Source organism: Protomyctophum bolini, assembly GCF_963924005.1.
Source record: "Protomyctophum bolini genome assembly, chromosome: 21".
NCBI lineage: Eukaryota > Metazoa > Chordata > Actinopteri > Myctophiformes > Myctophidae > Protomyctophum > Protomyctophum bolini.
In genome coordinates this window covers 14,704,016-14,728,860 of record NC_137882.1, presented here as the reverse complement: position 1 = coordinate 14,728,860, position 24,845 = coordinate 14,704,016, and the positions used below count along the sequence as shown (strand labels likewise).

General features: G+C 43.2%; 1 protein-coding gene across 2 annotated transcripts in view; it reads left to right on the top strand.

Moving 5' to 3' along the window:
• Window positions 1–4,944: 4,944 nt before the first annotated feature.
• Window positions 4,945–24,845, top strand: part of mrc1a (mannose receptor, C type 1a) — a gene marked incomplete at its 5' end in the record, with an annotated part of 32,817 nt that continues 12,916 nt past the window's right edge. The window contains 15 exons of one of the 2 annotated variants that reach the window (XM_080793542.1): window positions 4,945–5,216; window positions 5,688–5,760; window positions 7,532–7,655; window positions 9,460–10,001; window positions 14,321–14,720; window positions 15,728–15,901; window positions 17,585–17,740; window positions 18,716–18,829; window positions 19,344–19,487; window positions 19,925–20,107; window positions 20,859–21,016; window positions 21,553–21,669; window positions 21,804–21,919; window positions 22,727–22,875; window positions 23,789–23,988. In XM_080793542.1, coding sequence (XP_080649668.1) covers window positions 4,945–5,216; window positions 5,688–5,760; window positions 7,532–7,655; window positions 9,460–10,001; window positions 14,321–14,720; window positions 15,728–15,901; window positions 17,585–17,740; window positions 18,716–18,829; window positions 19,344–19,487; window positions 19,925–20,107; window positions 20,859–21,016; window positions 21,553–21,669; window positions 21,804–21,919; window positions 22,727–22,875; window positions 23,789–23,988 — 2,922 coding nt within the window. Of the gene's footprint in view, window positions 5,217–5,687; window positions 5,761–7,531; window positions 7,656–9,459; window positions 10,002–13,694; window positions 13,804–14,318; window positions 14,721–15,727; window positions 15,902–17,584; window positions 17,741–18,715; window positions 18,830–19,343; window positions 19,488–19,924; window positions 20,108–20,858; window positions 21,017–21,552; window positions 21,670–21,803; window positions 21,920–22,726; window positions 22,876–23,788; window positions 23,989–24,845 lie in introns of those variants that run through there. The other variant, XM_080793541.1, reaches the window with a different exon arrangement.

Below are 24,845 nucleotides of genomic sequence, written 5' to 3'. Positions count from 1 at the left end.
GGGAGTCATCTGCGTATAGACGGTAGGAGATGCCATGTTTTTTTTAGATGAGTCCTAGGGGGAGAAGATATAGTGAAAACAGGATGGGGCCAATAATTGAACCTTGGGGGACAACAGATGACAGATGTATGATGACCAAATTTAACTGAGAAGGATCTATTGCATAGGTATGATTTGAACCAGTCTAGGGCGGTATCCCTAGACTTGTTCCCTATATATATATATCGGTATCGCTATCGGCTAACACAGAAATTGAGGTATCGGGATCGGATCGGAAGTGAAAAGTGACATCCATAGATGCGATGCGACACATTGTGATGTGCTATTTTCAAATGGCCGAAATATACAATATAGGCCTAAAGTTGTTGTGTTTTGTTACTAAAACTATGAAAACCTGCAAACCTGTCAGTCAGTTCATCCGTCATGCCTCCATATATGGCTGTCAGTTTGTCACGCCTCGTGACACGTCACGCCACCATATATGGCCGTCAGTCCATCATGCCTCATGACACGCTCCATATATGGCCGTCTCCATATATGAAGATCAAAACACTGACCTCATCAAACCCTGGATAGCCATACATGGAGAAGAGTGGATCATCACCTAGATGTGCATATATGGAGCCGGCCAGCAACTCTACATCTGACCTCAAACCCTTAGATCTCCATATATGGAGCTGACCAGTTTTGACATTCCATATGTTGATCCTTCCCCACCCGTCCTTCCTCTTCAATGTCGCCCCAAAGATAGGTGCGCAGCCGTGCCCGGCAGCCGTGCCCGGCAGCCGGCGAAAACTAGAGTTCTCAACAGGCCCGGAAATTAAGGCCCGGCCCTACCTGGGCCCTAACTGTACCTGGCCTTACTAATTGGCACACATTTTTCGCCCTACCCGTCCCGAAAACGCTAAAGGAAAAAGGTCCATCCATATATGGGCATTCCCAGAACTGTAGTTTAAGGACAAGGTCGATGTACTGGTAATGATCGAAATGTACCTAAAGTAAAGTACTACATACTTGTAGTGGAGTAAAGTAAAAGTACAATATTTGAGAGTATGTTTAGCACTCCGTCCGTCCATCCGTCCGTCCGTCCGTCTGTGAACAGCTAATCTCCGGCACCGTTAACCAGGTCGATGCCAAATTTTGCACACACTCCCTGGATGCCAACGATGCCAACCTCTGGCCCAAAATTTCCAGAATGCCACCAGGAGGCCCTAACAGGGCAACCAGACTCTTGTAACTGTAACACTTTATTCTTAAACTTCCACTGGATTAATTGGCTAACATTGTCTTTCAAAGTTTGCAGGATTGGCCCTTTTGAAACAAAAAGCCTCAAATCATGAACACAGCGTGCAATTTACGTGAAATTTACGTGAAATCTTTCACAGACTTTCCTACTAGGCTGAGGAATATGCACCCTTTTCACATTGGCCTGTTATAGCGCCACCAACAGGTGGATTTTTAGCAAAACACATTTTTGGAACAAAATGCCTCAAATCATCCAATTGCCATCAATGGTGTAAGAACAAATGGCCCCCTTTTCACATATGCCTATTATAGCGCCACCAGGAGGCCACAACCTGACCTGGCCTGGTGGAGATCTGTGCCCCGAGGGGCACTTTTTCTAGTTTCCTCTGAGATGTAGTGGTAGTAAGTACATCTTACTTAGTAAAAAGTATTGCAAATTATAAATGCAGAAGAAGATGTTTAAATGTTAAAGCTATTTTGGCCTGTTGACAGCATGTTTGTCCAGCTGTCACAGGGCGTTGCAAGTGCAACAGTTTGGTGCCACTATTCGGTGCTCAGTGCTCACTCAAGTGTTCAAGTGATATACAGACTGCCTGTTGTCTGTTCAGTACTATTTAGCCAGAGCTCTACCCTCAGCAATAGAAGCAGTGCCTGAGAAAATGCCTCATTGCAGAATCTAAAAATAGCTCCTCTCATGGTGCCCAGTAGAAATGTGTGTAAACTAAATACAGCACCAAATATAGTGCACATCACCTAATCCTGATCCAGTTACCTGATCAAGTGTTTGTGTGTGTGCATCGGTGCTCATGCATGTGCATGCACGTGAGGTCAGAGGGTCAGATACAGCACAATGGTCAAGGTGTGAGGTGAGCTAGGGGCTAAGCATCAGAGTGAGCTGGATAGTCCAAAAAGGAATGTTCTGAATGTAATTCTCTCTCCTGAAGGCTCATACATAGTCTGGATTTTCGGTGGTGGGGTGACCACCGAACTACAACATGACGTCACGAGCCGCAGTGAAGAGCAAACCACCGCTCAAGCCCTTCTCTCTGTTTTTACTCACCACCGCTCAACGTTATTTTAGCTCCGGTGGTCAGCTCACCACCGGAGCGGTGGTCACCTCACCAACGAAAATCCAGACTATGAATAGGCCTTAATCGGATGGAATTGGTATCCCAACCCGGAAATTGTATTTCATGCATGATATTGAACAATTAAAGAACTCTAACTGTGGGAATATATATTATTTACTTTAATACTTTAGACCATGTTTGTTGTTATAACTACACAAATCCTGGAAACCCCTTTTTGTAACATTATCTGTTGCCATATATATAGCAACATATTTACTTTTAATTTTTTATTAAAATCTGAAGTTTAAAAATAAAATTAGGTCAGGATTTAGAAGGTGTTTTTAGGATCGGCCTCAGGTCTAAATGGGTTAAAACTGTGAATATGAAGCCCATCTCAAACTGTCCTCTTTACTGCATAGTGCATACTGTACTCAATACTGTACCATGACCAGAATGTCTTTAGAACCACATGGTATCTGTCACGACTACAAGGATTACAATGATTAATTTAAATGTGTTTGTAACAGTTTTATTATTTCTTACAATTATTCCTTACACCCTGTAAATAATTTCAAGCATGTTGTATTCAGCAGCTAGCCCATCGTCACCTTGCTAAAATAAAGTGCTAGGTCACTTTCAATTCAAAGTGAAGATGAAGACTGGTGAAGAAATACAGGTCCAAATACAAAACGTGCAAACTTTTGATCAAAACCATGTGATAGTGTCATACATGACATAATAAATGTAGATATAACATTGGTGAGACTCAGTCTACCCATACATTTATTTATAGTTTTTTACAGAACAGAGAGTACACTACAGTACATGTAGGCCTACATGATGTACTGTATTGGCACTTGGAGTGTGACTTTGGCCAATTTGTGTTTAGACTTGGGCAATTGCAAACCTGACGGATATTGCATGTATTGCATATTGCATTGCTTGGCCCACGCATTGCTGCTGCATGCAGCTATATTTTTAATTGTTATAACAGACAGTTGTACTTTTATTGTAGATGAGAAGCCTGACATTTACAGCAAAACAGTCAGGAATCAAGATAACTTTGACCAAATAAATGATCCTCCTCAGCATAACACAGCAATCTGGGAATAAGTGAGAATAATAATGGAGTGCCGTGATTTTTTTTTAGAAATCAACAATGCATCAGGTAACCCTATTATATATTCAAAAAGGTGTACAGTATTTGTTAAAATGTTCATTAAGTATGCCTGGTTTGCCTGATGGGTGTTGATCCACCTGAACTGAAGCCGCAACCCACATCTGTTGTTGTAGCCTATGATAAAGGGAGAGGGGTTAGGGGAGGGGATGACTATTGTGATGTCACTGTTATTTTTCATTGGCACATGTGGCTGTCAAGGTTTCAGCCTCCAGGAAGAAGCCCTAAATTCAAAGGGAAGATCATTCCATCCATCTTCAACCGCTTATCCGTAGTTTATCCGTTCGCGACCTTATTATTTCGGTCATGAGTCATGACCCATAGGTGAAAGTAGGAACGAAGATTACTCGGTAGACAGAGAGCTTTGCCTTCTGGCTCAACTCTCTTTTCGTCACAACTCACAACTGTGCGATCATCATGTATATTTTTTTAGCCCCATATGTGCCCTCTCCCTCGGAGCTACAGAATGAGCGTAGTGCTGAGGGAACATACTGGGGCTATACAACCACACCAAGGGGTCTGCTGTCACCTCATAAACACATGTAAGTAAAACACTTTGACTACTCAAATGTAAATATACCCGGCCAACCAATGCTCTAACTCTGTCAGTCAGTCAGTCAGTCAGTCAGCCAACCAGTCAGTCAGTAACATGTATTGGGTTGGCCCGGCTCAGCCGGCTGGTCCAGCCACAAATCACATTCACAGTGGACAGTTACAGTACAATAACTGAGTGCCACCACTAGATGGGGATGTCTAAACATTATCTGTGTAAGGTGGCTTCTTTTGGCCTTTGCTCTGGCCTGTCTTAAGACATTATTTAATTAATTAGGCAAGGTTAAAGCCATTTTAGATTCCTCATGTCAAAAAATGCACATCAGTATAGGCCTACAGCTACTTACCCTGACTTTGAGAAGGAGTATACCATGTAGCCCACTGTATCGTAGCCTGCATTTCTGATTCACATACTGCACGCTGTTCATTATGGATTATGGACAATTCCCCCTCCCTGAAAAATCACAATAGGCCTACAATTAACATACCGTAGGCTATATGCTGACATGTTTTGCCTGATGTGACCAAAGCTGAAGCTACTATTCTACTATATGATATACTGTAGTGTACAGCCTACCCTACACAACTGTATACAGTAGCCTACTTCCTTTATGGTGGCATAGAAACAAAGTTTGTTTGTATAACCTGTGCATATATATAAAAGAGAGTTAAAAGGGGGCAGCCAGTCACATCGGCATCACACCCAAGGTACACAATGCCTAGTGCAGTGTAAGCAATCGGGGTGAGCAGCGAGCCAGGGCGGTGGTGTGTGGAAAATGCTAGTGGAGGCAGACAATGCACTGGGCCGAGGCCTGACTAGCCCTCTGGTCTGCCTCGCGGCCACAACTTTTTTTTCCTTTCTTTTTTTTTTTTGTTCGCACCGGGGCTGCCAACATCAGCATGGGCTCGGGGAAGACCCTGAAGTTCGCCCTGTGCGAGGTGCTGCAGTTCGCCGGCCTGTGCGTGCCGCTCTTCATCGTCATGCAGCGGTTCGCCATCATCGTGGCCAAGGTCAAGGCCTCGGCGCAGCCGCCCACCGACGGCAGCACGGCCTACTGGCTGATCGTGGCCTCGTCCGTGGCCTACGTCACCTCGGCCGCGCTGCTCATCTGGGTGCCCATCAAGTACATGGTCTTCATGAAGAAGAAGTTCCTCGTCGGGAGGAAGAAGTGGTGAGTCTCTTTACTCCTGAGTCCTTACTGCTGCTGTGTGTGTGTGTGTGTGTGTGTGTGTGTGTGTGTGTGTGTGTGTGTGTGTGTGTGTGTGTGTGTGTGCGTGTGCGTGTGTGTGTGTGTGTGTGTCCCCGCAGAACAGCAAAGAGGCAACAGAGAAAGGAGACACACAACCTCTACCAAAGTCAGCCACTTACATAATGCCCCCACTGCAATAGAGACTGCAGTGGATCAAGGACCAGACCCACCGACAGGAAGACTATCATACTTGTCTCGAGTGATCGCCGATGATGGCTTGTGCGCACGTGTGTTTGTGTGTGAGCTTGGATCTGACCAGGCCTGTGGGTTTGACCACACAGGCCTGAAATCTGGTCGAATCATCTTGCCCGCAGAGTCACAGACAAACCTGACTCGGCATCGATCAAACATGTTCCCTTATTAACAACGTTGACCTCTCTCTGTTGCTGTCAGGAGGCCTGTGGCTCTGGTGTATGTGATTCTCTCCACACTGCCCTGCTTTGCCTTCCTCATCGCCAGCTCAGAGGTAAAACATTGTTTGTCCACCTAGCCGCTGCGCTGTGTCTGTTTTGGTGTTTCTGTTTGTCTGACCTTTGGCCCTCATTGTGATCTTTGACCATAGGCTGCTCGCTGTGGCCCGTTAGTAACACCCTGGTTGTAATGTTGTATGCAGTCAGAGGGTGTTCCAGGTCGTTGCATCAAGCCCTGGTTCTCAAATCGTTTCATTTTATTTCAAGGATCAGAAAAAAATTAATTAATGGCCTTTCAGTATAGTCTTCATCAGGCAAATAAAATAATTGTATTTGCCGGATGAAGAAATTGATTCAAAATTGTTTTGAAGCTTTAAATCTGCACTGTAACTTTCCTCTTTTACCTCGTATTTGAACCTGGTTTCCTGCTCATGTGCTGACATTTATTTTTACCATTGAGCTACTACAGCCCTGCTTGCTCAGGGGATAAATTGAATCTTGACCATCAGTTCAAAATTCGTGTCAGATCCGAGACATGACCTTTGAAACGATCTAAATGTTGTATAACTTTTATTGTATTTATAATTGTAGTCTACCTGGTAGACTACAATTATACAGACTGTATGGTAGACTCTACCATACAGACAAAAATAAGTTACCGTAGTGCCGCTTTAAACTCGTGTGGATGTTTTAAGTGACCCTTTTTGGGTCTGGCCAAAATACAGGTACAAGACGTACAGGTACATCTTGATCCCTCAAGGATCCCATTTAATTCTGAGAGTGTACAAACAGAACCAAATGGACCCTGTTCTGTTCCTACACTCTCAGAATTACAGACCTGCAAGGGTCCATTTGTATAACCCCATGAAGGACTCCTGAGGGCTGATATCAAGAAGACCATTAGAGTGGAACTTTCTGTATAACCTTTGGCACCGAGACAGCAGCGAAAGTGTGCCTCGTTCAGTAGCCTACTGTCTGTACATGTTTGGACGAAGCCTCGCTAAGTCAAATAAAGGTGATGATTTACGAGCAGCCCCAATGGTTCTCGTGGGAGAAATCTCCATCCTTATGGATAAGAAGCTACTGATAAGCAGCTGGGTTACTCTTCCTGTCCAAACTGCCCGCAGTCAAATCATCCATCCGTGAAGCGCACACACACTTCCTTCGCTGGCTTAAACCCAGATCCTATTGGCTGTCCACGTCCACTTTCTAAGGACTCCGCTGCTTCCCGCAGGTCCTCGTTTATCTGCCGTCTTTCACATAAGGGCCATAAATTCACACTCAAATGACCTCCTACACTCCTTTGTTCTGCGTCCTGTTGCTATAGAAGTCCTGACTTAAGCGAATACCACTGTTGTAAAGTGATTGGCCCATTAACCCAGTATTTTTATGTCACCTGCATGAATAGGCAATTACTAACTTTAGCTTTCTGATATATATTTTATTTTAAGATTTTGTGTTTCTGGCTTGTTGCTTCTGTGTTTTAACCCATTAAAACCAGAGGCCAATTCTTCCAGCATTAGTTCTCAAATGTTTTTGTGTCAAGGAGCCCTAAATGATATGCATTTGATCGCGGACCCCCATATGAAAATGTGTTGTGCCAGGGACTCCCAGAAGGGAAGATTTGTTAAAAGAAATAAGAATAAAGATTCTGAGAACCACTGTTCTAAACCAATGTTCTAAATTGAATATATACAGTATAGCTAAAATCTAAAATGACACGGCCGGTTTTAATGGGTTAACGAACTATGAATCAACCAATGAATAATAGCATTTATTAAAAAAACAAACAAACACAATGATTTTATGCTTGCTTGTCCATCACAGGTTCAGATAAATAACAATCTAAAACACGACACGTTCGTGGAGCTGCCCGTCTCGCTAGTGCTCTTCTCCCTCATCTGTATCGACATCGTGGAGCGGATACGCCACTGCAGACTGACTGGACAGGGTGAGTGCAGAGCTCTTTAGAACTAGAAGTTATTGTTGCACGACTGTTTCATGCTTCTCCCGTACTATAGTTGCATTGTTGTTTTACCTGTAGATGCACAATTATGAATGGAAATTGTATTAATTATTATCAGTGGTTGTCAAACCTTTTAAATTCAAGGACCCCCATAACTCTAGGAGTGTACAAATCAACTGATGAACCAAACGAATCAAATGGACCCATAAGGGTCCATTTGGTTCCATTTTGTGTACACTCTCAGAGTTATAGACCTGAAAGGGTCCACTTGGAATCCACTCAAGGAACCCTGAGGGTCTTTGCATGGACCCCACTTTAAGAACCACAAGTTGTGAGTATTGGGAAGGAAAAATGCAGGTATATCTCTTAGAACCAACAAATCACTGTAACTGTACGGTCCTTGGCCTTTCTTCTACTGAACATTTATAGTCATATACAATGTACTGTAATACAAGGGGGGGGGGGTGTATATGTGTACATATTCTCCTCAGTAATTTGGATGCACATGCTATTCTTCCAACAAGCCAACGTGCTGTGAAACCCCTTTGAAAAAGTGAGGAAATGAGCAGGAAATGTTTAGGCCATGCTAATGCTTGCTTCTCGTAACACAATGCTGAGTTGACAGAAAGAGAAGAGTGTTCTCCTCAGGGATTCCATTGTCAGTTTCTCGTATAATATCTGGTTAAAATCCAACCGTTGGTGTGAAACTTCTAGACAGCTGTTTTATCAAGTGGTAAGGTTGTGAAGGTTAAGAGCAGAATAACTGAAAAATGTATAAGTCATCAAATAATGGTAGCCATTAGGCCTACAACATATTTCTTGAATAACTTTACAGCTTCACAGCAGCTTAGTGTACAACTATAACTGGCTAGGATATTGACCCAGTGAGGGTAAGAGATGGGCTTGTAAATATAGACCCTGATTATCGTGGATTTTGATCATTAACACAAAACACAATAACCAGTATTGTAGAAAATCATTCCAGGCCTGCGCAGGCTTATTGGTCAAGGCACCTTGGCTGGTAATCCAGCACGACAGTGTGTCGCGGGTTTGAGTCCCGATCCCGAACTGAAACCTTTCTGTGTGTGTTCCCCCCCATCTCTTTGCCCGTTTCCATACCTACTGTATATTGTAAAAAAGCTCCCCAAAAATATCATGCCACAACAATTTCGACTAAATACGGAAAGAAAAAACATTGGGCAGAGTTAATGGGGGTGCAGGGGGGGCACCTGCACCCCCTAGCAAAAAAAATAAAAATAAATAACATTTTTTTGGTGACCCCCCGGGGGGTCTTGACTCACGGGTTGAGAACCCCTGCTTTAAGAGACCGGCATCACTATGGTTACAAATCTGCTGTAAAGCAGGTCGTCTTTGGGTGAGTTGTTGTGACTCTTATGTACATGCTGCTGTGTTGTTATCCTGCCGAAGCTTTTCAGTAAACTTTACTATTTTGATTATAATCATTGTGTGGACATTCGAGACATATTACAAAGATGCCCCCACCAGCCCGCCCCTCTGCAATGAACTAGCCTACTTATTTCCGCAGTTTTCTAAAGTGCACTATAAGGAAACACTGACAGCAATCAGGTAAATAATCAAACTTGCAGGATCCTGTCAATGCCGGTTGTTGTTGTGTTGTGTGTGTGTGTGTGTGTGTGCTGCTGTACTACCTAAATAACTCCCGCATGCGCGCGGGATTCCTTCCCAATGTTTCGCACCCCCTGGGGTCAAGTTCAAGATACACCCATGTCGTAACTAATAAAGTAATATTGTTTTGTCATGGTTTCAGCTAATGAACTGGAGAGGGACGCTGACATCCCCACCACGGTCCTGACACACATAGCCCAGGTGACAGGGCCGGTGACACCAGCAGGGCCAGCTGCTGCGCCGGGGCCAGCAGCAGCTGCGCCTGGGCCCGCTGCGCCCGCTGCGCCCGCCGCGCCCGCCGCGCCCGCCGCGCCCCCGTGCCTGAACGGCGCGGGGGCCCAACCGGTGACCAACGGAGCCATTCCGGGAATCCCCGGCGGCAGTGGCGGGAGGCTGTTCAGCATCTCCGGCCTGAGCTCGCACTCGGCCAACAGCACGGCGGCGTACCAGATGTCCCCGTATGCCTACACGGGGCCGCTGCGTTTCCTGTGCGCCAGCGACGCCCGGGCAGAGGTGTTCGTGGACAGCTTCCTGTTCTGGCTGGACACGGTGGAGATGGTCAGGGTGGCCGGGCATCCCTTGGTCTACTACTCGGGGTGGGTGTTCCCCATCTACATCTTCAGCTACCTGTCGTGCCTGCGGCTGGTGGTCATGCCCCACAGCCCGCTGCTGTCCTCGTTGGGGGTGGTCCTGCAGGATCTGCCCTTCCTGTTTGTCCGCATTGGCCTCATCGCCTTCTTCGGCTTCGTCACGCCCCTGCTCTACCTGATGAAGAACCTCCTGGTATGCCTGGCCTTCGTCTATTTCAACTTCATGACCAAGCTGAGGGTCTTCAATACTGAGCGCATGTACTTCTGAGACCAAAAACATCCGACAAAGTGTTTGCAAACGTTAACGCCTGATTCTGCTGAGTTGTGCGTCGGTGTTGTTGCGCATCAGAAATAGCTTATCTACGAGCTCATGGTGTTGGTGGTGATGGTGCCAAGCGTTGTTGTGCCTATAGTATTCGGCTCCTTTAGGTTTTTAACGATTCCTCAACGATTCCATCTTAACGGTCCTATTCCTTAATGGTTCCCTTTACTATAAGGGGTTCCAAATGGACCCTTAGATGTCTGTAAGTCTGAGAGTGCACAAATGGAACCAAATGGACCTCATTTGTATATATTCTCAGAGTTATGGGGTTCCTTGAATTTAAAAGGTTTAGTAGACGTGAAGTCCACATGTATACTGACCGGTTCCGGTTTCAAATGTGATGGAACCGATTCCGGGTTCCTCAATGTTGGACCCTAGTTGTGCCACGTTGTGAACTTGTAGTATTGCCATTTACAAGGCTCAACGCGGCTCACAACAAAGTATAACTCAGGCATAACAAAACGCGGAGAGCAATGGGTTGACATGGATGGTCTTGGTCAATGACATGCAGGACCAGTTCTATAGGGGGAGTTGGGTTACTCCTTCGGTCAAGAAGGAGAAGATCAATAGATGGATAAACTGATATGATGATAGCATAGTTTTCTTTTCTATGCATTTCGGGGTTTTACAGGGATTTGACCCCCACATTTATTTTCGCCCACACCGCTATGCGGGGGCAGGCTAGGACCTGGCAGGCTAGAACCGGCCCTGATGAGATGCTATAGGAATGCGATGATTAGAAAGGGAAGGGATTCCTGTACTGGATGTAGCAAAGCAGGGATATTTTATTATAACATCTATTCATATGACAAGCTCCCGCAAGGTGTCTCCAACGGAGAAAAAATAGGTTTTAGTAGGAAACACAATGTTTCGGTCCAGAGACCATCATCAAGTCATCTTGAGATAACCCGATGAAGATCTACTATGGCCTGACATGCTGTGTGCATTTAAAGATGATGTGTGTGTGCAGGAGCCTTTCCTTGCATAGGTTGGCCCTTGGTCTTGTCGTTTTGTAGGTGTCCAGATGTCTTGCTCATGTTTTTATCACGATATTTATTACAATATTTGACAATAAGATTATGACAGAAGGAAATGGGATAGTATGGTGGTGCTTTCATAGGCTAAAAGGGAGCTCTTATAGGCACTGTGATCCCACAAAAGTGTCAGGTGACTGTGCTGTGTGTGTTTTTAATCATTCCCTCCTTCAAAATTATTTTTCTACCCCCTCCCCCCCCCCCCTTCCCAGATCCCCTTGCCTATGACCGGGATGGTTTACCAGGCTAGAACTAAACCACGTCACTTTGAGAGTGAGAATGTACCTGTAATGTCACAAGTTCATGGAAGAAAGTTACGTTTTTTTTCTTTTTCTTTCTTTTTTCTACTACAATAAGGTGCAGTGAATATGTAAATCAGTGTTAGGATTTATCTTTCTTTGCTAGGTTAAGAACACATTGGCAAAATGAGCACGAAGCGTGAGATTGTATCGATGGCATATATTTTGATAACATTAATAAATACATAAATAAATAAGTGAAATGTAACTATAAAAAGTGTCATTATTCAATTAGTACACAAAATAATTGTATAGCCTGGCATGGGCAGACTAGTAACACTGCATAGATATTAGTCTGGAATCTCTGTGTGGAACTTGCATTTCCAACAGGCTGATTTAAAAAAAATGCCCCTGTTGATAAACCTGTGCCATATTTGCATAATGGTCCCCGGTTTGGTGCCCCACAACTTTGGGGGCAGCGAGGACGAACAACTTAAAGGAGAATTCCATGCTAGATGGCTTTCTTACCTTTATTTGAAGTTGTTACGTCCCCACCAAAGAGGTCCAAGTGTTATTTTGTGCAAAAGTGCATTGTTGGCTATTTCCCCTAATACAGTATAAGCCCTCAATGGGGGTTGGGTTTTTGTGTTAATTCGCTTATTTCCAGCGAAATAAGTAGCAAAGTGTGCCGCTTGGGATAATATTTACATTATGAAGAGAGGATATATACAAAAAACTATTTTTTAGTGATGGAAATAAGCAAATTAGCACAACACCCCAATGCCCAATTCAATTCAATGCAATTCAATTCAATTCATTGAGGGCTTATGGTAGGGGAAATAGCAAATAATGCACTTTTGCACAAAATAACACCTGGACCTCTTTGGTGGGGACGTAACAGCTACAAATAAAAGTAAGAAAGCCTTCTAGCATGGAATTCTCATTTAAGAGCATTCCGGTAATATTAACTTATTATTTATTATTATTTACACTAGTTTGGAGGCACAACAAACACACAAGTCAATATTGAATCGCAGACAGTAAAATAATTGCATGTTCTTCATAGCTTCCCTGCCTGAATTACATATTTTGGAATATGTAGTAAAAGAAGAAAAAAAATCACCCCCAAAACAAATCAATAAACAAGCAAACTAGCAAACAAACAAAAAAACAAACAGAAGGGGAATAGTGTACATGTTCCATCATTAAATCTCCAACTGGAGTATCGTAGACCAGTGGACTTGGATATAACTTCTGAACTGTGCGATATGGACGGGCTCAATGACATGTTCAGTGTGGTCTGTGTGGTCAGACAAACACAAACGTCCTCTAGTAGGAAGCAGGATTTCCTCCTGTCCTCTCTTTCTAGAGAGCTGTATAGCATCACTGCAAAATAACTAGAAACGTGCTCCTCGGAGGTGGACTGTGGTCTCCGCCAGGTCAGGTTGATTATTGTGGGCCGGTAGAATACTGCTGGCTTGAGTGCTAATAGTGCTCTGTACCAAGGTTATAATACTTAACTAAAACTAACTAACAAATTACCTAACCAAAGTACGAAAAAAACTAAAACTAAGCATTTCAACAAAATAAAAACTAGCAAACCCGCTCTAAAAACGAACTAAAACTAACTGGATTAGAAAAAAAAGTTAAACTAAAGAAAACTAAACTATAATGAGAAAAAACAAAACTATTATAACCTTGCTCTGTACCGACGGACACTAAACTAATGTTCCACTAATGCTGTTACAGCGTGAGTACTGCATTCCTGACCTGGGATCTTAGTAAATTAATTAAAACGGCCAAAATATATCTTCAAACTCAGATCATTCTTTGCTTTTCCCGGCATGCATGGACTTACGTTTACACAGTGAAACTCTTAAAAGCTTTTTATGAATAATAAAACATAAAAAATATTGTATGCCTTTGAAGCTGTGATTGGAGCTATTGTTCGTCTCCCATGCATACAGTATGAGGCTGCAGAGTTTCTCACTTCCCTATTCCTGACATTCTGACATCAGTTGCATGGAAACTACTGTCACTCGACAAAACCTTTGCCCACCCATGTGACAGGATACATATTAGTAGTAGGGTTATGGGAGGGAATGTCTCTATCTCACTGTTGCTCTGTGACAGGCATCCTAGCGCACTAGCAAGAGCTCCCCTCTCCTCTCTCCCCGGAGTGGACAACTACATCTTCACATTCAAACCACCTAAATTATGCACCGAGCATAATGGCACTCCACCTGTCCTTTGCTTTGCTCCTCTGCCTGCTGAGAGCCCTCTGCACTACTGCTGAAATAGGTATGTATGTACCTCTTTCTCTGGCAGGGTTTCATTCATTTGATTCGTTGGCACGAAAGGAAGTTACACTTTTAAGTTGTAATTGGCCTACAGTATACTGACCAGGAATTAATGGAGTCAGGGATGCAATGGACTTAATTGAGGGAAAGTCATGTTCAAACTGCAGTTTGAGTTGTGTCCTGTATTTGCTGTGTGTGCGATGCTGACTATAGCAGTGGTTCTCAAAGGGGGATCCGGGGACCCCCTGGTGTCTTTGAGGCAGTTCCAGGGAGTCCCCAGCAAAATGTTTCAATATACAGTGCCACGATCATTTTAACCCCTTTATCCAAATTGTATAGGTTGACCATTAAAAGCTTGTATCGTGTATTGTGTCCAAAATGTTAAAAATTTTGATTTTCTTTTAAACACAAATGTCTTCTGATTTTATTCTGCAAAGTCGATTTACGATCAACACTGGAAAGAGTTTCTACAGTAGTCTCTTTAGTCTTCACTACCACAGTTCTGTTCTGCTTCAGATACGGGCTCCTTCCTGATATACAACAGTGACAAGAACAAGTGCATCAAGGTGGAGAGTGCCACCTCGGTGACGGTGGCGGTGTGCAATCCCCGTGCCGAGAACCAGAGGTTCCGCTGGGTGTCGGAGTTGCGCGTCCTCAGCCTGTCGCTGAAGCTGTGCCTGGGTGCCCAGGAGATCAAGGACTGGGTGAAGGTGCAGCTCTTCCCGTGTGACGAGAAGAACGAGCTGCAGCACTGGCAGTGCAAGAATGAGACCCTCTTCGGCCTGAAGGACCGTGACCTGCACCTCAACTGGGGCAACAAGGGAGAGAGGAACGTCATGATCTACCAGGGCTCGGGCGTCTGGAGCCGCTGGAGGATATTCGGCACCCGGGGTGACCTTTGCTCCAAAGGATTCCAAGGTAGGGATTAAAGCAGCACACGTCTGTCCATCTTCACTTGATAGTATTTATTAACAGTTTGCAGAATTACAGTACATTTCAAGCACAACTCAATAATATTGATACAATCGATCAATAAAGGCAACAAATCTTAAAAAGGGGGGGGGAAACTGCATGCGAAATGCACTAGTGCACTGCACATTTCTCATCATGAAGAAACCATTTTTTATTTGTTGGAATTCACACATTTTCAAAAGGCCTGACGTCACAAGTAATTGAGATGCTGATCTGTTCAGAATCAGATTAGTATTCGGGAGGGACAGCCACAAGTTGTTGAAGGATCCTAATCAGTAACCACTTAAACCCTATTATACATTGACCCCACAGGGATCTATGGTAGGCCTTTTATCCCTCTACATCAAATGTCTTCACCGATATACAGCAGTATATCTGGTATTTTCAGTCATTTATTGGCCCCCCAGAATGGGGACACTTAGTAGTAGTAGTACATTGTATTTCGATCCATTTATGTACAGTATACATACAGTATACAGTTAAGTCCACTAATGATAGTGGCACCGAAAAGGTGTAGGCTGAAGCCGATGCTTATATTTTGCCTACGCTTTTTGAACGTAACTGAGGTTTTTAAAACAACGAAATAACACATTTTCAAACATTGGTTCTACAATACTGAAAACATCGGACAAAAAAAAAAAGATAAGCTAAGGCTTATATTTTGCCTATACAGTACTAATTGAAAATTCACGCAATCCATACAGTAAGACGTCTTATTTCGACAGCCACTGTATGTGATATAGAACAGAATAGGTAGAATGGTAGATAAGAGGGAAAAGGTCCGCACACCTTCTTAATGCTCCCAGAAAGAAAAAAACAAGCAGTATAAAAAAAAATGTTTCGCTCTCTGTGGCCTTCGTCAGGTATAAAAAGTTAAAACAACATTACGGGCCTCTGTGGCCTTAATTGTCAGCTGTCACCTAACATCACGATTTGTCCCTTTTTTTTCCCAGAGATCTTCACAATAGGGGGAAATTCCTTCGGAGGCCCCTGCCAGTTCCCCTTCAAGTTTGGGGAGAAGTGGTATGCAGAGTGCACGCTGGAGGGTCGGTCAGATGGAGGGCTCTGGTGTTCCACAGAGACGGACTACAACCAGGAGAAGAAGTGGGGCTTTTGTCCCACCAGATGTAAGTACAAGCTAAAGAAATGTGTGTTCCATGCGTTTGCAGTGATGGAAGAAGTACTCACGTGTATTACCCATTCAGGCCTGACGTCGAAAACTATAATATAATGTATGTAACCACCAAAAGGGGTTCCCGCTCAAAATGGGTTAAGTAAAAGTATCAATACCCTATTGTAGAAATAGTCTGTTGAAATAAATACACACACCAAGACTGCAGTTCAAAACATTTATTTCATTTTGAACAGGGGACAAACTTGCAGGCTGGGTAGCCGAAACGTTTGTCCCCTGTTCAAAATGAAATACTGTACAAAAGTATTGGCATCAACAGTACCAAAAGTAAAAACACTATGCACTGCAGAAGCCATTTCACACATTTTAAAATGTATAAAAATGATTGGATTAACAGATCTACAAGCTTGTAGATCGCTATTTTCAAATTGCAAAAGGAATACTGTACGTCTGAAGTGGTTTTGTAATAATAATCTACAAAGTATACGTTTTCAAATAATTCTACTACAATAAATAGTTGTAGTAGAGTAGGAAATTGGAAATACTCCAGTAAAGTAAAAATACCATAGAATTTTACTTACATACAGTACTTAAGTAAATGCACTTATAGTTACTTCGCACCACTGCAGATGTTCTTGTACCATCCACTACAGTATATCCGCACTACACATTTTATATTCTCAAAAAAGAAACTGTCACTAGGTCACTATAACAAGTTTGACATGTGATTCTATATGGCCAGGGTGATGGGAATAGAAGAAGCTGTCTTGGGGTAAATGTATTGCATTTATATAGCGCCTTTCTCTTTCCAACCATTCAAAATGCTTTAAAATGCACAGTAGGTTACTTTGCATTCATTCACCCATTTCACATACACATTCAACACACCAACAGTGGAGGCAACCATGCAGTTAGGGATTCAGTCTGGCTCAAGGACACTCATCAACGAGGGGGTCATTGCTGACCAGGTCCATTCCTCTTACCCCCTCTCCCCCCAAGTAGAAAAACACCACCACTTCCTGCCTTGTTAAGTGTCAACAGTACTGTCTTTCTTTTCCGGCCCGTGTAGCTGACACTGCTCTAACACTGGGACAGGAAAAAGGCCATGAAAAGACAACATGCTCTCCTCTCATTATCTTTTGGGGTGAACTGGTCATAGTAGAATACTGTATGCACGTTGGATCAACTACATCTTCCATTACTGACAACAAAATACTATCTCGCTGAATCTGAGGCAGACCTGTTACTTAAACGTAATTATTGTGACAGGTGCATATGAAAAGAACAGGCCTTCTGCAATTTGCGAGTGCAAAAATGAAAATCCTCCGTCACTGACTTACTTCCACACACAACACACCACGTATTAGGACTAACGATCACTGGACTTAAATAATTTATCATTTTTAAATAATCTATGTACTCTAAAGAGGAGATACCGGCTTATGGTCTCGGTTTTCCTCCCTGATGACCCCAGTGGTTCTCAACCTGTGGTCAGATTTGGTGGGGACGACGACGACGACGACGACAGATGATAAGATAACAATTTAATGACTTAAACGTAGTGTAAGTGATTTTCTTTAGTTAAAATAAGTGTTATAAGGGCTTGTCAGAGTATGAATTGTTAATTAGAACCACTTTGCTAATTCACTCTACTCCTATCTTCCATGCTTCCACACAGCGGCCAGCGGCTGGGACGTAGACCCAGTGACGGGGGTGCAGTACCAGCGGAATGCCCAGTCCGTGCTGACCTGGCACCAGGCCAGGCAGAGCTGCATACAGCAGGGCAGCGACCTCCTCAGCATCGTGGAGCTCCATGAGCAGACGTACATCTCAGGTACACACACCGCATGGCACACCTCAAATATACTCTCAGTCTACACACCAGTCCAGGGCTTCTCAAAGTGGGTGCCATGTGGCTCCCTAGGGTGCTGTGACACCAGTCCCTAGGGGTGCCTCAGAATACCTGGATAATATTTGGAATTTATCTATTTAAACAATGGCAGTTTAACCACTTAGACCCTCTATACTAGTAGTAAATAGTAAAATGGTCCCGAGTTTATTTTTGGTAATTGTTCCCACCAGAACCTAAGTATAAAAGTTATTTTCAGTCTATCCTAATGGAATAATGGAATATTCTGTCCAGTTTTCCTTGCGTCATACTGTATCTTTGGGGGGAAGATTTACATAATTGATATTTACCTCAATTCAGGGGCGTCGTGAAAATGTAATTTACACAGGGGTCACCTGAGACAAAATAGATTGAAAACCACTGCATGGTCGACACAGTCATGCCTGCAGCACTTCAGATTGCTACTGTGCGTAGGCAGAGGCACTCTGAGAAACATTGCTGGTCGATGCTTTCAGGCTAGTTTTTCTGTATCTCTCCTTGGCCATGAATTCTACCAAGCCATCTGCAGTATCCATGTTTGGATACTACAGGCACAGTGGCACACATGGCACGTTCTAGAATGATTTCCTGAAATGAGGCAAGGCCATGTAAAGAATGTACGGAAATGTTCTACGCCTGGTGCTGGCATGTGCCACTGACGCACCTGGGAGGGCAAACTAGAACCGGACGTTCAATGGAATGTACAGTATGGAAGTCAATGAGAGCCAGGTGGATAAGCAATAAGCATATGAACAAACATTGTATTTAATGACTGTGACCTTTGTCAGATAATAAAAAAGACATCACAATTAGTTTTATTGTTTTTGTGAACAATATATATGTTTACATTGTTTATTTTATTGAAGCATTTTATTGAAGTATGTTTACAGTGTACAGTAACGGTAACTGTTGTCGACACAGGTTTGACCAGCACCTATGGAACATCTCTGTGGATTGGACTCAACAGTCTGGACTTTGAGAGTGGCTGGCAGTGGAGCAATGGAAACCCATTCAGATATTTAAACTGGGGGCCGGGTGAGTAAAGCACAAGGACCCACATGTAACTCCAATGCATTAAAATACTGGAAACCAGGATGAAGCTGAATGAAACTTCTACCTAAAATTACAATTAATTACAAAACTCACAATACACAACAAATAACATGCACAACGTTTCACTGCATGGACACTCAACATGCAAACTCACCTCAACTACGTGAAACTGAACTACATGCAAAAAGTGAGGACACATGAGCTTACAAACTACAGCAAACATTGAACACTATACTGTAGTAATAGTATAGTCTACACAGCTGGCATCCAGGTACTGTAAGAGCAATCAGGGAGGGAATGGAGAGAACTAGGAGGACCACAATCCCACTGAGCAGGACTTTATGTTTGATGTCTACAAACTTATTATATACTGTGTGTGTGTGTGTGTGTGTGTGTGTGTGTGTGTGTGTGTGTGTGTGTGTGTGTGTGTGTGTGTGTGTGTGTGTGTGTGTGTGTGACTGTGTGTGACTGTGTGTGTGTTGTGTGCGTCCAAAAGGCCACCCCTCGTCGGAACCTGGAAGCAACTGTGCAACCCTGAATGCTGGAAAAGCGTCAAAGTGGGAGAGCAGTCTCTGTGATAAGAAACTCGGTTACATATGTCGCAAAGGAAACTCCACCAGTCTGCCTCCTGCACCTCTAGGTAAACACCTGTCATTATTACCACTTCTGTTGTAGGATTCACAACATCTGAACTTCATAGCATAGAAGGTTATAATCGTTTTGGATTTTTGTTTTCATTATAGTTTAGTTTTAGTTAGTTATAAGGGGCCAAGCCCGAAGGGACCCTTTTTTTCTTGCCAAAAATAGCAATTCTTCTTTTGAAAACTTTTAGTAAAGTAAATTCTGAATACCAGACTTTTACTTTTATTTATATTTTAACTCAAGTAAAACATTTGATTACTTCTTCCACCACTGGCCTTAACTCTCTCCCTCTGAGCAATTTCAACTACAACTCAAAACAATAATGGTATTAGTGGTGTGTGTTCTTCCCACTCTCTAAAAGGAAATAAACAAAGTTGACCAACAACGTGTCTTCATGTATTAAACTCTTTGATGATTATCTATCCATCCATATAGGCAAAGACCAGCCCAGCTTCTGTCCCAATCACTGGGTCCCATATTCAGGCTACTGCTACGACCTGCAGCGTGGCAAAATGGTGTGGCGGGAGGCCCTGGCTGCCTGCCGCAAAGAAGGGGCAGACCTCGCCAGTATACACAGTGTAGAAGAGCAGAGCTTCATTATATCCCAGTCCGGATACCGTGAGTTCACAAGTCATGTTGCATATTCATTGTCTACAGGTACATGTTTAGACTCTCAGAGCTTTGGATTCCACACTGTATATTATTCAAATGTGTATATTATTCAAATGTATGCTACACTTAACAAATTGGTTTTGTAATATGCAAGTAAAGCAGCCACATGAGCTGCGTGCATAAAAACTATTACATTTAAATGGCAGTTAATCAATCAGATACATTCTAGCATCATTTTCTGTGACATTCGACCCCCAGATTTGGCTCAAACAAGGGGTTAAATTAGTTCGAAAAGGAATGTGAATCCCTACTCTCCTTCAAAATCGCTCTCCATCAGCACTTACAGGTGGCTGCAATTCGAAACTGGCCCCAGTAAAAAGTCAAAGGCTAACCCCCCAAACTGTTTATTGTAGCCTATTATTATTTGTTTCGATTAATTGAGTATGAAGGACCCCAATGGAAACAAGGCTTTATTGGGTTTAAATCTTCTTATAGCAGACCTTGTCTTATATATTGTAGTCCACAGGTAGGTTGTATTGTATAGATACTTAACCAAACATCCCTATTCTGGGCCTGTTCCGGCAAAAAATTGCAGATCTACAAGCACCACGCTGTGAAGAGCTGCTATTTTTGGCAAAGATATTTAGTGTGTAGCAAAAACTGGAGGGGCATACTGTATATAATAGAGCCCCATGTAACAAAGTCAAGTCTGCATTGCAATTGATCTGTTGTGTGTTGTGTGTCTCTGTGCCTGCAGTGCCAACAGACGTGCTATGGATTGGGTTTAACGATCAGAGGAACCAGATGCTATTTGAGTGGTCTGACCAGTCCCCGGTCACCTACACACAGTGGCAGACCGGAGAGCCGTCACATGCCATCAATATGCAAGAAGACTGTGTCCTCATCAGAGGACAGGTATAGTAACGATAATAATTATAACATAAATCACTTGTTAAAACAATTCAATTCAGTGTGTGTGTGTGTGTGTGTGTGTGTGTGTGTGTGTGTGTGTGTGTGTGTGTGTGTGTGTGTGTGTGTGTGTGTGTGTGTGTGTGTGTGCGCGTGCGCGCGTGTGCAATGCACAATTGCACACGCGTTTCACAATGCGTTTCACAATGCGTTTCACAATGCATTTCACAATGCATTGTGAAAGCACTATTTTACCATTTACACAATTACAATTTACGAAAAATAAATGCTTGTAAAATATAAAGTGCAAGCCTGAACTCTCTGGCTTACACTCGATCAGGTAACATCCTCCGATTAAAATTACTAACTTTATTGCCAAGGAATCCTAGAACACGCAAATAATAGCCTCCATTGCTCCATTCGCATGTACTCAAAGTCAAATCTTTGGGTGAGATTAATTCTCATTGCTCAGTGCTGTCCTGTTCCTTTTTGTATATTGTGGGTGTGTGTGCGCTAAGATTTTGTATAACCTGCCTTTACAGGAGGGGAAGTGGGCAGATCACAGTTGTGAGAAGGAGTATGGGTACATGTGCAAGAAGATGGCCTCCAATAAGCCAGGCGAGGGGTCCCAGGAGGATGTGAACCCAGGATGCAAGCTGGTGAGTCGTGCAGTTTTCCTTTTAAATCAGGGTGAAAGCACAGCAAAATTGATGACCAGAAACAAAAATGAAGTATGTATATTTTATAATGTATGTTTTGGTAAAGGTATTCTTATTCTTGTCATCATTTAAAGGGCTGGAAGAGGTTTGGTTCCTATTGCTACAATGTTGGAGCTGAGACAAAAACCTCTGGTGAGGCGAAGCAGACGTGCAAGGATGCTGGCGGTGACCTTCTGGATGTGTCTGACAGGTATGCCTGAAAATGTTTTGTTGCGCATGTATTGCGCATACCGTAATAAAGTTCCTGACTCCCTGCCCCTGTGGCTGTGTGTTCGAATCCACCGTGTTGGGTGTGTATGCGAACACAATTTGCCCATGTTTGGGGGAGGGTGGTGATTGTCATTGCACGTACTGACGTACTCCTACGGGCTAGGTCGGCAACTGTCAGCAGGGAGTGTTGGGCGGGAGGAGTAGGACAATGGCTCTATGTCCTCCCGGTGGGGGCTCCTCACTGGCAGGTGAGCCAGTATGATACAACAGCAGAAAGACAACACAGAAATGTGTGTGGGGCGAAATCAATCGCAAGACATGGCCAAAGCATTTCCGGGGGTCGCCAGCCAAAAATGTTGAGAACCCCTGCTCTGAATAACAATAATAAAAATGCTTTTTTGAAAACTAAACCAAATTTCTTTCAAAAAGATTTTTTTAAATATAAAGCTAAAATCTAAAATGACTTGTGGTTTTAAAGGTTAAAGGCCCTATGGAGTTTGATCCTAATTAGATGTGAATGTTCAGACTATAAAAATGAGTATCCTGATTGATCATGTTTTGAGAATTAAATCATTTTTATCTGAATATTTATTATTTACTTTTTATGTTTTTTCATACTTCTTATCTAGCCGTTCTACAGTACAAGCTCAAAATGCTTTGCTTGTGAGCTTGTATAGATTTTCACTATTAACATTTATTTATTTTTAAATAATAAAAAAGGAACAGTTTTGGATTTATAGTGACGATATGTTGGTGACTTAATACTGCTGTATGTGTCCTTCTACAGATATGAAAATGCCTTCTTGGTCAGTTTGGTGGGCCTGAGGCCAGAAAAGTATTTCTGGACAGGCCTTTCCAACACAGAAGACATACACACATTTGAGTGGACCACAGGAAGAGAAGTCAAGTTCACCCACTTCAATTTAGGAATGCCAGGTACAGTAGAATGTCACTTAAACTGTAGCCTACTCTTCCTTTTTTTTAAATAGCTATTATCACATTTTATACCATGGCCATGGAAAACATTAGTTTCCATGCCATTGTTAGACAGGCAGTATGAAGCAGTAGTCAAACGACCACGGCCAGGCAAGGGGTCCTACCGCAGTATCAAAAGTAGCTCCACGAGGCTGAGGAACAGCTTTCACCCGGCTGCCGTTTGATGACAGGCGTCAGGCGGTGTCGTCTCGTCTGGCTGGTCTCAGACCTTGCTCTACTTTGAACCTACCTGTGAATTATACCAGGGACAAGTGAGTTGGACTGGCTCTTCCATGAACCTACCTGTGTGGACTACTGTATACCAGGGACAAGCTATATGGACTTGACCTTTTCTTTGCCCTACCTCATGGAAGGACCCACTTGTGGACTATACCAGTGCCAGTCTAACGTTTGTGGATTATGCGGCTGACACGCACTTACATTTAATTGCACCTTAATTCCATGCACAACCCACTGACTGTTTTCTTTCATCTTGTGTTTTATTTTATTCTAGCTAAGGTATACAGTGCACAGTATACATCTGCTGCTATGCTCACACACCTTTATAACTTATCTCAGGTATTATGTAAATAGTATGTGGATTTTTCCATGTCTTGATCTTCCTTTCCCCCTCCCCCTTCTTCTTCTTCCCTTCTTTGCACAAAAACAAATACATTTCGGCCACTCTTTCACTTTGTAAACCTGTGATGTTACTATAAATTCTGATTCCCGAAACCTTCGGACCACTGAACTCAGCCCGCAGAACTTGTTTAATGTGCGCGCGTTTCATTCTCGACCCAGTCGCAGTTTCAGAGATCAATGCATCTATGATTTTGTTTTCCCCTTGTCTCTATTTTGCTGTGTTTGAAAAAAGCCAGAAAACAAGGTTGCGTTGCTATGACAACTGGAGCATACGCCGGCCTCTGGGACGTGGTGAGCTGCGACAGCAAGCAGAAGTACATCTGCAAGAAGCGAGCCGACGGGGTGGTCACCACGCTGGCCCCGCCCACCACTCCGCCACTCAGCTGCCCGTCTGGGTGGTACCCGGCTGCCAAACGGAATGTCTGCTTCAAGGTAAGAAGGACAAACTGAACTGTGGTCAATTGGTTATACAGTATTTACACAAGGGCCTAGCGTCTTGTTTGTGAATTGAAGCCGTATTAGGTAGTGTCACGTTCATATGAATGGCTCATATGAATGGCCTGTAGTCTGTAATTCAAGCGGATGGGTTTATGGACGAACTTTACACTTGATTTTATTTTAAAGCCAGCAAGGTGCTAACTAAATGCAATTTCCCATTGACAGCCCATTCATCCAAACAGGTGATTGTATAACAACGTCAAACTCACCAACATTGCAGCTGCAGAAAACATTGCAGAAAAGCAAGTATTGGATTTTGGAAGCACTCGTTTTTAGTACCTCCTGCTGCCTCCTGCATTATGTGCAAAACAGGTGGTACGCTGGGCCGTTGAGTGAAATCCAACAAGCACTCCCAAACTCTGACACTTTAATAGAAAAAATAACCTGCACAGAATTTCTTGACAGGAAGTAACTTATAACATGTCTACAGTGGATATTTATGAAGCAAAAACTTGATTGAAAGAGGATAATTCAAGCTTTCCTGCAATGTGAGTTTGACGTTGTTTAATACAATTATATAGGACTTTTCTGTTTGGATGAATGGGCTGTCAATGGGAAGTTGCACCTAGTTAGCACCTTTCTGGCAAGATGGCAGTGGTGTGCATAAGGTCAATAGCAGTCTTTTCCGATTCCAATTCAGAATGTCACGTCTCTGGATATAGAAAGATGGCGAATGTGAAATTGCTGTAAAATAGACTTCATTTACGGTCTATGGGCGTAACGCTGTCGCCTCTAGTAAAGTATATCTATTCAACCCTTCAAATATGGCCATATAATAACACGGCTTCCTT